The sequence below is a fragment of the Gekko japonicus genome, unplaced genomic scaffold, assembly GCF_001447785.1.
Source record: "Gekko japonicus isolate JY-2015 unplaced genomic scaffold, Gekko_japonicus_V1.1 scaffold336, whole genome shotgun sequence".
NCBI lineage: Eukaryota > Metazoa > Chordata > Lepidosauria > Squamata > Gekkonidae > Gekko > Gekko japonicus.
Genome location: NW_015172014.1, coordinates 548499 through 562051, shown reverse-complemented (window position 1 = coordinate 562051; position 13553 = coordinate 548499). Strand labels below are relative to the sequence as shown.

The 13553-nt window shown below is 53.4% G+C and overlaps 1 protein-coding gene across 1 annotated transcript in view; it reads right to left on the bottom strand.

Annotated features, from left to right (window-relative positions):
- Positions 1 to 13553, bottom strand: part of DLG4 (discs large homolog 4) — a 184713-nt gene that overhangs the window by 15672 nt on the left and 155488 nt on the right. Inside the window, exons 6-13 of the mRNA XM_015420309.1 lie at positions 12785 to 12835; positions 12520 to 12644; positions 8454 to 8623; positions 5275 to 5411; positions 3589 to 3733; positions 1812 to 1950; positions 617 to 773; positions 421 to 523 (exon numbers count right to left, since the gene is read on the bottom strand). Coding sequence (XP_015275795.1) covers positions 421 to 523; positions 617 to 773; positions 1812 to 1950; positions 3589 to 3733; positions 5275 to 5411; positions 8454 to 8623; positions 12520 to 12644; positions 12785 to 12835 — 1027 coding nt within the window. The remainder of the gene's footprint in view (positions 1 to 420; positions 524 to 616; positions 774 to 1811; positions 1951 to 3588; positions 3734 to 5274; positions 5412 to 8453; positions 8624 to 12519; positions 12645 to 12784; positions 12836 to 13553) is intronic.

Sequence of the window (13553 nt, the reverse complement as noted above, 5' to 3'; positions counted from 1 at the left end):
GGCTTGCCCAAGGCCATCCAGCCAGGTGCAAGTGGAGGAGTGGGGAATCAAACCCGGTTCTCCCAGATTAAAGTCCACGCACTTAACCATGACACCACACTGGCTTTTAATCTGAGTGCCTGTCTTTAAAGGGGGAGGCTCCAAGCCTGTTTCTAGCCCTTCCTGTCAAGGGACGAGGCAGCGAGCCCATCAGTACCTAGGAGAAAGCCGCTCAGAGGGCATTTAAATGGCTTTCGAGTTCCCTTCCGCAGGGCAAGAGGGCTTAGAAGGGCACCCTCAATACATCTCCAACAACCCCCCTAGGTCATGGTCAAAAAGAAGGTTTCTGGTACAGCTATTTGTGGGGGCGGGGCTTTTAACTAAGGGGGCGGGCCTGGTCAGACATGCATCGCTTCCATCTCCACCCCGGCAGGAACTCACCGTCCGGTTTGTACTGAGCAATGATGGTGACAGTCTGGCCAGCGTTCTTCAGAGCGATGGCCGCCTGCTCGTGAGTAGCGTTCCTGAGATCCACACCGTTGACCTGGGAAGGGAAACGCACCAGGGTGACTCAACCTGAGCTGGGGGGGCCTCCTCCTGCCCGCCTGCCAGCCAGCCACCCGACGGCTCTCCTCACCGAGAGGATCTGGTCCCCTTTCCGCAGCTCCCCGCTGAGGTCGGCGGGTCCCCCGGCCAAGATGAAGGAGATGAAGATCCCCTCGCCGTCCTCGCCCCCCACGATGTTGAAGCCCAACCCCGTTGAGCCACGGTGAATGACGATGCGACGGGGTTCCCTGCGGGGAGACAGAACGGGGGAGGGAAATCAGGCGCCAGGTTCTGACTGGGGGGGGGGAGGAGTCGGAGCGGCCTGAAAGCGAGGCCAACCCCACACGTCGGAGAAGCACGGCAGTCCGAACATTCGGCACTGAGGGGAAAGTTCAGGAGGGGACACGAAAGGTCAAAATATTTGGAGTTTAAAGACTCTGTGGCTACTGGGAAGAGCCAGATACGGGATGGGTGGCCTGGAAGACCGGCAGAACCTGGTGGCTGGGTAATGGAGAGAAACGAGGGGAGGGGCCGTGGTGAGGTGGCAGAGCCTCTGCTTGGCATGCAGAAGGTCCAAGGTTCAATCCCCGGCATCGCCAGCTAAAGAGGACCTGGCAGGAGATGATGTGAAAGACTTTTATCTGCCTGTGCTCCAGTGTGAGTAGGCGATACTGACCCTGGGGGACTAAGGGTCTGTATAAGGCAGCTTCACGGGGAGGGGCCGTGGCTCAGTGGAAGAGCCTCTGCTTGGCCTGCAGAAGGTCCCAGGTTCAGTCCCCGGCATCTCCAGTGAAAAGGACCAGACAAGAGATGATGGGAATGGCCTTTCTCTGCTCGGGACCCTGGAGAGCTGCTTCCAATTTGAGTTGGCAATACTAGCCTTGATGGACCGAGGGTCTGACTCAGTAGGAGAAGGAGGAGGAGGAGATTGGATTTATACCCCTCCCTTCACTTGGAATCTCAGAGCAGCTTAAAATCCCCTTTCCCTTCCCCTCCACACAACAGACACCCTGTGAGGTAGGTGGGGCTGAGAGAGCTCTTGACAGGAACTGCTCTTTTTTCAAGGACAGCTCTGAGAGAACTGTGGCTTGCCTAAGGTCATCCAGCAGCTGCAAGTGGAGGACTGGGGAATCAAAGCCGGTTCTCCCAGATTAGAGTCCGCTCCCTTAACCATGACACCAAACTGGGAGCTTCAAGCGAGACACTCCTGTGGTGGATGCCCCCCCAGGGAGCGTGACAGCATCCAAGGGAAGGGGAGGGATGAAGCCCGAGGGGGCGGGGCTTACCTGGGTATATCCTCCTCTCCCATCAGCTCCTTCGGGATGGGGGAGTACCTCCGTGGGGAGGTGGGGGTCATGGCTTGCGGATAGTCACTGCCCAGGTAACTCTGGTGGCCAATTTCATTGTCCAGATGCTGGGAATAGGCTGTGGGGGGGGGAGGGGGAGAAATCAACTTTTTGTTTAAAAAAAGAAGAAGCCAGAAGAAGACCCTAGGGACTGAAAGGAAACAACAGTTTCAGAACTCGGAATCCCTTGCCGAAATCAGAATCTAAAACGACCTCAAAAAGTGCTTTTAAAGAAGGCGAATGAGCAAGTTTGCATCCGTCCCGGTCAGCTGTGGTGGACATGACCAGTGTTCCCTCCAAGCTGAGTTAGTGTGAGCTAGCTCACAGTCTCTTAGCCTCCGGCTCACATGTTTTTGTCTTAGCTCAGGAAGGAGGGCTCCAGAACACACTAATTTATGCAGCAGCAAAATCGCTCGCTTACAACTGTAATGCCGGTAGCTCACAAGGTAGAATTTTTGCTCACAAGACTCCATGGCTTAGAGGGAGCATTGGACATGACTCCTTCCGCCCAGTTTTCCTGACGTGCTCAGCCTCTGCAGTAAAAAATTAGTTCCAGAGAGCAACCTAATTGGTCTGCAGTAGAAGAGCTTGACTCGAGTCTGATAGCCCCAAAGAGACCAATAAGATCTTTTTTTGGGGGGGAGTGTCTGACGAAGGCAGCTTGGACTCTCAAAAACTCATCCTGCAAGACTTTGGTCATAATACTGATATAGATGATTGGTCCAAAACATGGAAAACGCTAAAATTTATGCGAGCAACCTCATATAAAGAAAACATATATAAAATGTTTTACGGGTGGCACTGGTCACCAGATAAATTAGCCAAATGCTATACAAACACCTCCCAAAACTGTTGGAAATGTAAACATAGTATAGGTACTTACTATCATATGTGGTGGAGGTGTAATATAACACAAAATTATTGGTGTAGAGTACATAAATTAATAAACGAAATCATGGATATAGATTTACCATATATACCAGAAATTTTCTTGTTAAATATGTTACCAGATGAATGTAAAAAAAAGAAGAGATCAATATGTTATAATGTATATGTTAACTTCGGCTTGTATTGTGTTTGCCAAATATTGGAAATTAGAGAAAATACCTTCAAAGGAAGAACTAATTCATAGGTTGTTGGATATAGTGGAGATGGATAAATTATCATTAATTTTACAAGGAAAAGACGAAGATTTGTTTAGAGATAGATGGTATAGATTATATACCTGGTTAGAAAACAAGCATTGTAACAGACTCACAGTATTGTAATCAAGTTAATGTAACTGATATTGTATCAGTGATGATGTGAAAATTTTAAATAAAACTTTTTAAAAAACCAACAACTCATCCTGCAAAAAAATGTTTTTGTTGGTCTCTAAGGTGTGACGGGACTCGGATCTAGCTGTAAAAAAAATACAAAGGAGGAAACAGAAATCCACCTGCTCAAATCTTAGCACCGTTCAGCCAAGTTGGAAGCCCTTTTGTCCGCCCCAAGGGGCCTTTGGTCACAGGAAGGTACCTGTCCATCATCAGAGGAAAGGTTTCCATCTTGGCTGAGCAACGCCGGAGGCTACAAGCCAGTGCATCTGCAGGAATATCCCTGACAGGAGCATCTGCTTGAGCGCCCCCACCTCCAAGTTCCCTTCTGCCCCAAGAGAGTTCTCGGCAACGCAACAACCGCGGCCAGTGGCCAAAGGGCGGAAAGGGAAATGACTCACAGGAAGTGATGTCAGGTGGGGCGTAAGAGTCGTTCAGATAAACGTTGGTGGGCTTGGCGACCTTCAGGTAGACCACGTCGTACGTGTTCTTCAGGGCAGCCACGGCATCTTCATGCATCACGTCTTCCAAGCTCACATTATTTACCTGGGAGGGGGAGAGGAAGGACATTCCGTCAGGTCTCTCCAGCCTAACCCCCCCCCCCCCCCCCCCCCCCCAAATCCAAGCAGCCACCACAGACCAGCTGATAGAGCCCAAACCACCATGTCCACAAACAGACTGAGGGGACAAACAAGGGCGCTGTCAAGTGAGTGAGCCAGGCCCTAACATTAAGAGAGCCGGCGTGGTGTTGAGGCTAGAGTGTCAGACCCAGATCTGGGAGACCCAGGTTCAAATCCTCACTCTGCCATGGAAGCTTGCTGGGTGACCTTGGGCCAGTCACAGGCTCTCAGCCTAGCCTACCTCACAGGGTTGTTGCGAGGCTGTCAGCTGCTTTGGGTCCCCCACTGGGGAGAAAGGTGGGGCCCAGAGCCACGAGATAATTCCCTCCCAAAACTTAAATATGGGTGATCAATTGAAAAGGGAGTACCCGAATGGGAAGGGACCCCCAGTTTCCTGTATGAGTCACACAGAGGAGGCAGACCCGGCAGAGATGGAGGCTGAAGTTTAGCCGAAAACGCTTTTAATTTTGACCTGTTGGTTCTGGCCCAACCTTCTGGGGCCAGAACCAACGGGGTGAAATTAAATCAGAAGAGTTTTCTGCTAAACATTAGGAAGAACTTCCTGGCAGTTAGATTTCCTCCGTGGAACAGGCTTCCTCGGGAGGTGGTGGCCTCTCCTTCTTGGGAGGTTTTTAAAGCAGAGGCTAGATGGCCCTCGGACAGCCATGCTGATTGTGTGAACTCAGGCAGATCGTGAGGAGGAGGGCAGGAAGGGTTGCCTCCGTGCTTAGTTCTAGTGGCCCTTTCTTACACGCCCAGGGAAATGCTCATCGCCACATTGGGGTCAGGAAGCAATTTTTCTCCAGGCCAGTTTGCCCGGGGATCCTGGAGGGTTTTTTGTCATCTTCTGGGCATGAAACAGCGATCACAGGGGGTGGAGTGGGGGAGGTATTTGTGAATTTCCTGCATTGTCCATGGGGTTGGACTAGATGACCCTGGAGGTCCCTTCCAACTCTATGATTCTATGTTTTTAATGCATTTTTATGTGCTTTACCTATGCTGTTAAGCCACCTTGAGCCCCATAAGGGAGACAGGCGGCTAATAAATGCTTTTGATAAATAAAAACCCATACACTCCTTGTGAAGCGGCCCCTTCTTTTCCTTTTCGGATGAACGGGGGCTTGCATGGCTGTCTACTCTCCCCTTCCAAAACACTATCTCTGCACAAAGGAGGCAGATCATGGAACAGCCTAGCTAATACGTAGTGCGGCCCAGAGACAGATAGAACTAGGTGTGTCATGTTTTTTTGGGGGGGAGGATTCTCCCTTGCCTCCCAAGCTGGTGATCGGTCCAGACCTTTAATACTGCTGGGGCCGATATTCCACTGCCCCAAATCAAGGGGCAGAAATGCCACAATGCCGCTACGGACCTCCTGCCCCTGCTGGCAACTATTCTCAGAAAAGGGAGCTCCCCCTCCTTTGGCAATGGCCCAAGCAGCCCCCTGGTCTTCTCCACACACACCCCTTACCGCCAAGATCTTGTCCCCGATCTGCAAGCGCCCGTCCTTGTGGGCCGCCCCGCCCTCGATGATTTTGGTGACGTAGATGCTGTTGTCGCCGGGGATGTGCTGGTTTCCGACCCCGCCTGCGATGCTGAAGCCGAGGCCTGCAAGGGAGGACGGGAGGGGGGGAGAAGCCAGGGAGTGACCGACCGACCGGAGGGCGGGGCCAGCAAGTGGCAGCGGGAGGCGGCCACGCTGCGATTAGAGGAGCAGACGTCCGAAGAGGGCGGGGCTCTCTTCCCGGCAGGGAGAGCCTCTTTAGAATTCACATCAGCATCGGCAGGGGTCATTTCGTAGAAAAAGAGGTGCAGGAGCTCATTAGCATAACTCATTAGCGTAACTTATTTGCATATGCCACACACCCTGACATCACCGGACGTGTGTCTGAAGGCAACACCCACCGCTTAGGCTCCACTAGACTGTTTTGGATTGCTAGCTATTGGGTGGGGGGGAACATGCAGATCTGCCCTAGCAGAGGAGGTAGAGCTTGTACCTGAATAAAACTTGGCCTTAAAGGTGCCACTGGACTGTTTTGGATTGCTAGCTGGGGTGGGGGGAACATGCAGATCTGGGAAGGAAGGAAGGAAGGAAGGAAGGAAGGATGGAAGGAAGGAAGGAAGGAAGGAAGGAAGGAAGGAAGGAAGGAAGGAAGGAAGGAAGGGAAGGAAAGGAAAGGAGGAGGGAAAGGGGAAGAAAAGAAGGAAGGAAGGAAGGAAGGAGGCTTCTTGCTCCTCATTGCCTGGGGCTGCTGGGAGCAGGGGGCGGGGCTTGTTGCATGTGCCCACCCCCTGGGCTCTTTGCTGCCGGAGCTCCGCTCCTGTGCGCTCCTGCAGGAAATGACCCCTGACATCGGAAGTGTAGTATGGATGGGAATGTAAAGATTTTTTTCCCCTTTCTGATTATTCATATTTTTCTGGTTTTATAGATTTTTCACCTAAGTAAGATTTCATTAGGATGTGACAAAGGCCTACTAAAGAGTAGGCCTTTCTCTTGTAGGTTAGAGCATTTTTCTAGCAGATGCTAGCAGACAAGAACACAACATTCTTTGGGTATAGAAGAGAGGTTATGGAGTTCATGGTTTTTAGTTGTTTAGGGTAAAACTTTGCAGTGTCTGAGTCCAAAGGATTTTAGCTCCGTATCAGGAAAAAGCACCTTTGTTTGGGTATAGAGAATCCTCGGCTAATACTATTCAGGTTAGGTCAAATAAAACATTTTAAGATATCACGTAGGCACGCCTTCCTCTATATTTGACCAATGAGTGGACTATTACTCAAATGATGCACTGTCCTCTGTAACTCAGGGGTCATTTCCTGCAGGAGCGCACAGGAGCGGAGCTCCGGCAGTAAAGAGCCCAGGAGGCGGGCACATGCAACAAGCCCCACCCCCTGCTCCCAGCAGCCCTCAGTCAGAGCAAGAAGCAGCCGGGTAAGTTGCAGAGCCCCCCCGGGCCAAAACAGTCCAGTGGCACCTTTAAGACCAAGTTTTATTCAGGTACAAGCTCTCCCTCCTCTGCGAGGACAGATCTGCACGTCCCCCCCCCAATAGCCAGCAATCCAAAACAGTCCAGTGGAGCCTGAGCGGTGGGCGTTGCCTTCTGACACACTTCCGGTGATGCCAGGGGGTGTGGCAAATGAGTTATGCTAATGAGCGCCTGCACCTCTTTTTCTACAAAATGATCCCTGCTAACCAATTATGCTTTTTGAACGTTATCTTCATGACTACGTCATTTCAAGCGTAAAATTTCATATACTTCCTGACTGTGTTCGGAAAGCAGTCGGTTTTTGATAGGCTAAGTTTGGCCTAACTGTTTTCAGGTGTCTTCATTGCAATTAAAATCTACGAACCTTTCTCAACATTTTGACTTCTCTTTTTGATTGGGAATCTATTTGCATAACAGAAGGAGGACAGACCCTAAGTCCGTCTTCCTCAGCACCCTGGTTTCCCAGGAGGGCTGCAAAACCAGCCCGAAGTTTGAATCCTCCGTTGCAGCTGAGCCCCAGCAGTCTGCGCTGAACAAGGAAGCTGACCCTGCTAGCAGCCTCTACATTGCCGTCTGTTAAAGTGGTACACACCTTCAGGGAGCGGAAGCACCAGGTGAGGCACGGGTCCTCTTTCTTAGGGAGTGGGCCGTTACCAAGAGCCGCCCTCTCTTGAGCAAGCGGATCAGACCAAAGGCTCCGTGAAACTCGGCCACTCAGGGGCATCAAGAAAGCTTGCAAGCGGGTCCTCCCACCCATACTTGGTATGAAAAGGTACCCTGCCACTGAAGGTGGAGGTTCCATCCATCCACACAACGGGAGGTGCACCGGCAGCTCTAAGAGGAGGAGGAGGAGATTGGATTTATACCCCGTCCTTCACTTGGCGGCTTACACTCTCTTTTCCCTTCCCCTCCCTACAACAGACACCCTGTGAGGGAGGCGGGACTGACAGAGCTCGCTGGAGAACTGCCCTTGAGGGAACAGCTCTGACAGAACTATGGCTTGCCCAAGGTCATCCAGCAGCTGCAAGCGGAGGAGTGGGGAATCAAACCCGGTTCTCCCAGATTAGAGTCCACGCTCCTAACCACTACACCAAACTGGCTTGGGATTGGGCAGGGGTGGTGGTTCTGTGTCAGGGGGTGGAGTCTCTCGAGGAGGGTGGATGAGAGCCAGTTTGGTGCAGTGGTGAAGTGCGCGGACCCTAATCTGGGAGAACCGGGTTTGATTCCCCACTCCTCCTCCACATGCAGCTGCTGGTGTGACCTTGGGTCAGTCATAAGTTCTTTCAGAGCTGTTCTCTCAGGGGCAGTCCTTGAGAGAGCTCTCTCAGCCCCGCCTACCTCACAGGGTGTCGGTGGTGGGGAGGGGAAGGGAAAGGAGATTGTAAGCCGCTCTGAGACTCCTTCAGGTAGTGAATGGCGGGGCATAAATTTAATTGCTTCTTCTTCTCCCCAATGGGATAGAAACAGCTCTTCACAACAGTAACCCCAGTTCGGATCCCGTCTTTTCAGGGTACTATCACTGCCCCCCTGCCCGCCTCCCCGTCCACATCTCTCAGTCGGTTCGGCCTACGGGACCGGAGGATCTTCATTGGGCGGGGCCTCCCCTCGTGCATGGGTGTGCGTGTGTCTTCCGTAGGGGGAGGGCCAGAGGCCAGTGTGCTCTCACCTTTCGGCCCTTTGATCAGCTTGATCTCTATCATCTTCTCAGCCAGCGGCTTCCGGCGCATGACGTAGAGGCGCACGATCGAGCCGGCCTCCTTCAGTGCCTCGACGGCGGTGCTGTGGGTCACCTCCCGCACGTCCACGTCGTTCACGAAAAGGATGCTGTCGTTGACCCTGCGACACACGCGGACCAGAAGGGGGAGGGGATCTTTAGCAGGGGGAGAAGCAAGAGCCGGCCGGGGCACGGGGTGTGTGTGTGTGTGTGTGGAGGGAATCAGAGCTGCGGCTGAGGCAGGCGGAAGAGGGGCAAAACCCACCCATCCCCATCCCCCCCTTTCCTCTGCGCCGTCTCCCGTACGGCTGCCTGCCCTCCTCCCTCTGAACCCTCCGCCCCGTTCTCTGCCCCCAGATTTCCTAGTAGGAAGATCCCCGGGAACCAGAGTTTTCTAGGGCTTCCTTATAAGAGATTGTGATGAACAGTGCCGGACGAGTATCTGGGAGACCCAGGTTCGAATTCTCACTCGGCCATGGAAGCCCGCTGGGTGACTTTGGGCCAGTTACACTCCCTCAGACTAACCAACCTCGCAGGGTTGTTGTGAGGATAAAACGGGGGAGAGCAGGGGTCATTCCCTGCCGGAGCGCCCCGGAGCGGCGCTCCTACAGAAAGGAGCTCAGGCCCCGCCCCCTGCCCGCAGAGACACTCAGAGGGTTTTTTAAAAAATGCCTAGGTTCCCTGCCTGATCTTCTCCAGGTGCCCCGCGGCATCTGTTTATCCCAGGACAAACGTGGGGCGCAACCAGGGTGACCTCATTGTATTGTGGAAACAAAAATTACCCCAAGATAATTACAGGGGTGAACTCGTGTGCGGTGTAGATGTAAGTTCGAGGACAGGGTTGAACCAGGATTTAAGGTCTAGTGCAGAAAGGACCACTATCCTTCCTTTTGGGTCCCAACTTCTAGGGACTAGAACTCTTTTTCTTTGCCGTCAAGCCATCGCCAACTTATGGCGACCCCTCGTGGGGGTTTTCAAGGCAAGAGGCGTTCGGGGGTGGTTCCCCCCTGCCTGCCGCTGCATCGCGACCCTGGGCTTCCTGGGTGGTCCCCCATCCAAATACGAACCAGGGCCGACCCAGCTTAGCTTCTGAGATCTGAGGAGGCTCGCCCGCGCCATCCAGGCCAGGGCAGGGACCAAGCCTAATAATGCACATTCAAGATCATTTGATCTTTTAGAAGAGAAGAGACTGGACTCCTACCCCGCCCTTCACCACCCAAAGGTGTCTCAGAGTGGCTTACAAACCCCTTTCCCTTCCCTTCCCCACAACAGACGCCCTGTGAGGCAGGTGGGGCTGAGAGAGCTCTGACAGAAACGGCTCTTTTTCAAGGACAGCTCTTATCAGAACTATGGCTTGCCCAAGGTCATCCAGCCAGGTGCAAGTGGAGGAGTGGGGAATCAAACCTGCTTCTCCCAGATTACAGTCCGCGCACGTAACCACCACACCAGACTGGCTCTGCGATACCTCTCCTAACATTCCAAACCCATCTCGCCAGGATATCTTTACCACCAGCGGTAAAAAAGCAGCCCTGTTTGCATCTCCAGCCAGCATCCTTTCCCCAACACTCGGTCTTTCCAAGCGGGGAGGGGCCTGTTCCTTCCCAACTTGCTCCCTTTCCACAACTTGGCAACGCCGGCCGAGCGGCAGATGGCACAGCTCCGTCGGCCGGGCCAAGGCACAGGTGTTCCAACCGAGCCGAGCGTTCCTTACCGCCTGCCAACCACGGAGGCTGATGTTGCGACGCCTCTGCCGCGTGCCGGAGTGGGGTGCGCATGGCTTCCAGGCGGCTGGTTAGAGTCCCGCTCCCACCCCCAGGCCACAAGAGATCTGCAGTCCAGACCTCTGCATCTGCCCGAAAGGCGGAGGCGAGACGCGGCATCGTGGCCGGCAATAAAAGCCTGCACACTGTCCCCTCTGGGAAGGGCTGTGCGTGGAGTCAAACCGGCGGTCCTTCTTGCGGAGCATTGCCCGCTCTGACCGGCAGCGCTCACCAGGGTCTCGAGGAGAGAGAGACCTTCCCCGGAACCTGTTCCCGGAGCCCGGGGCCCTTCTAGCTGCTGAGCAGGCCCCTAACCACTGACTCTTCTGCCCTCCCACTTGAAAGACGGGGGAAGCAGGATGCGGCTAGAGAGGCCTGGAGGCCAACTCAGGACCAGGCCGTGCAGCCTCCTTCCACGACATATTGCAAACGTAGAATGTTAAGAGTTGGAAGGGACCTTGCAGGTCATCTAGTCCAACCCCCGGCACTCTGCAGGAGCACAGCCGAAAAACAGCCCTACGACATACCCGAAAGAGGGTCGTCCAGCCTCCGCCTGGAAACGTCCAGCAAAGGAGCATCCACCACCTCCCGAGGCAGTCTGTTCCACTGCTCAACCACTCTGACAGTTAGGGAGTTTCTCCTGATATTTAGCCAGTAACGACTCCCTTGTAATTTCCACCCATTAGATCTAGTCTTGTAATCCGGAACAGGAGAGAATAGATCTGCTCCATCTTCTACATGACAGCCCTTCAAATACTTGAAGACTGCAATCATGCCCCTCTAAGCCTTCTCTTTCCCAGGCTAAACAGACCCAACTCTTTCAGTCTTTCCTCATAAGACTTGAATTCCAACCCTCTCACCCTCCTGGTTGCCTTCTTCCGGACACGCTCGAGCTTGTCAACACCCAAAACTGGACGCAGTACTCCAGGTGAGGCCCCTGACCATAGCAGAATAGAGCGGAACTACCACCTCCCTTGATCTGGACACAATGCTTCTGTGAATGCATCCTAAGATTGCATTAGCTATCTTCGCAGCCACATCGCACTGCAGGCTCGTGTTTAGCTTGTGATCAACCAGAACACCCAGATCCCTTTCACATGTGCTGCTGTCAAGCCGAGTCCCTCCCATTCTATATCTGTGCCTTTGATTTTTTGTACCTAAGTGTAGGACTTTGCACTTATCTCTATTGAAATTCGTTTTATTTGTCTCAGCCCACTGTTCCATCCTATCTAGATCATTTCGAATCCTGACTCTGTCTTCTTCAGAATTAGCAATCCCACCCAGTTTCGTGTCATCTGCAAATTTGATAATAACCAAGTTAGAGCTGCAGTGGAAGCCCTGGAACCAGTGTTCCCTCTAAGCGGAGTTAGTGTGAGCTAGCTCACCGTTTTTTAGCCTCCAGCTCTCTGATTTTTGTCTTAGCTCAGGAAGGAGGGCTCCAGAGCAAACTCATTTATGCAGCAGCCAAATCGCTCGCTCACAACTTGAATGGCGGTAGCTCACAAAGTAGGATTTTTGCTCACAAGACTCCACAGCTTAGAGGGAACATTGGTTGGAACCTCTGCACATTGGCGCAAAGGGGGGAACCCCTTTGTGCTCATGGAGACCCGGAGAAGAGCGTTTCATTGGGCAGCCATGTCAGTCCGTAGAACAGCGAGATTTGCACCAGGGAGCCGTGCTCCCTCTAAGCTGTGGAGTCCTTTGAGCAAAAATCATACTTTGTGAGCTACTGGCATTGTAGTTGTGAGCGAGCGATTTGGCTGCTGCATAAATTTGTTTGCTCTGGAGCCATCCTTCCTGAGCTAAAACAAAAATGTGTGAGCCGGAGGCTAAAAAACTGTGAGCTAGCTCACACTAACTCAGCTTAGAGGGAACACTGGCTGCCATCCTTTCTGAGCTAAGACAAAAATGTGTGAACTGGAAGCTAAAAAACTGTGAGCTAGCTCACACTAACTCAGCTTCGAGGGAACACTGCTCTGGAGCCATCCTTCCTGAGCGAAGGCAAAAACGTGTGAGCCAGAGGCTCAAAAACTGTGAGCTGGCTCACACCGACTCAGCTTAGAGGGAACACTGCCCAGGAGCATCTTCGAGGCTAACTAGATTTTCGGGGTAGGAGCTTGCAAAAGTCAAAACTCCCTTCGCCAGACGGCGAAGGGAGTTTTGACTTTTGCAAGCTCCTGCCCCGAAAATCTAGTTGGCTTCGAAGACGCTCCTGGACTTGACCCTAACGTGGCAAGAGGAAAACCCCCCCCCCATACCTCAGTCGCCCGTCTTGTGCCGCTGCCCCGCCGGGGATGATCTTGGTGATGAAGATGCTGGGGTCGTCCCCGACGTGGGGGTTGTCGGTGCCTCCGGCGATGCTGAAACCCAAGCCGGAGTTGCCCTGCAAGAGAGAGCCAGGCCCCCCCAAGCCGGGGTCAGAACCGATGCCCCAAAGCCCCCTCGCCTCCCTCCGGGACTGGCTGCTCAAGCTCCTCCCGCACCCCACAGGGGAACGAGGTCGATTCCGGCCAGAGGAATTACCCTTTCTAGTGTGATCTCCTCGTACTCCATTTCGCCTTCTGTTCCATTGACCTGAAGAAAAAGAAAACGGGGGGCGGAGGAGGGGGGGGGAGATGAGTTAAAGTGGGGTCCCAGAAAGGAGGGACAGGCGTGCCGTCTGGCGGGGGCACTAAAGGATGGCGCAGAAACCTCCGGGAGTACATCTGGAAAGAACGGGGGCAGCCACTGTTTGCCACCTCGGAGAGGCTATGCAGTGCGCAAGTTTCCAACCTACGCTCTGCCAGGGAAGCTCGCCGGGTGACCGTGAGCCAGACATTCTCTCCCAACCTCGCCTACCTTGCAGGGTTGCTGTGAGGGTAAACTAGGGGAGACGGGGATTGGGCGAGCTGCCTCGAGTGCCTAAGAAGGAGGGAGGGATATAAAGACGACAGATAACCAGCCAGGGTAGCTGGGAATGAGAAATACTCCTGGCAGTGTTGTTTGCGTCGCTGGCACGTGAACTCTGATATCTTCTCTGAAAACGCAAACATGGGACTGGAAGTGTCTGTCATCCTTTCCTCAGGCCCAGACCGAGTCTGCAGTGGGGGACGATGAGGATCGGGGGGGGGGGAGCGGAATCTGCTCCTTCTGTCAAGAGTTCACTGCCACAGGAGGTGGCAGCGGCTACAAGCATGGATGGCTTCTAGAGGGAATTGGATAAGCATATGGAGCAGAGGTCCATCAGTGGCTCTTAGCCACTAGGTATAGACAGGAACTCTTGGTCTGGGGCAAGGGATTCTCTGTCTTCTTG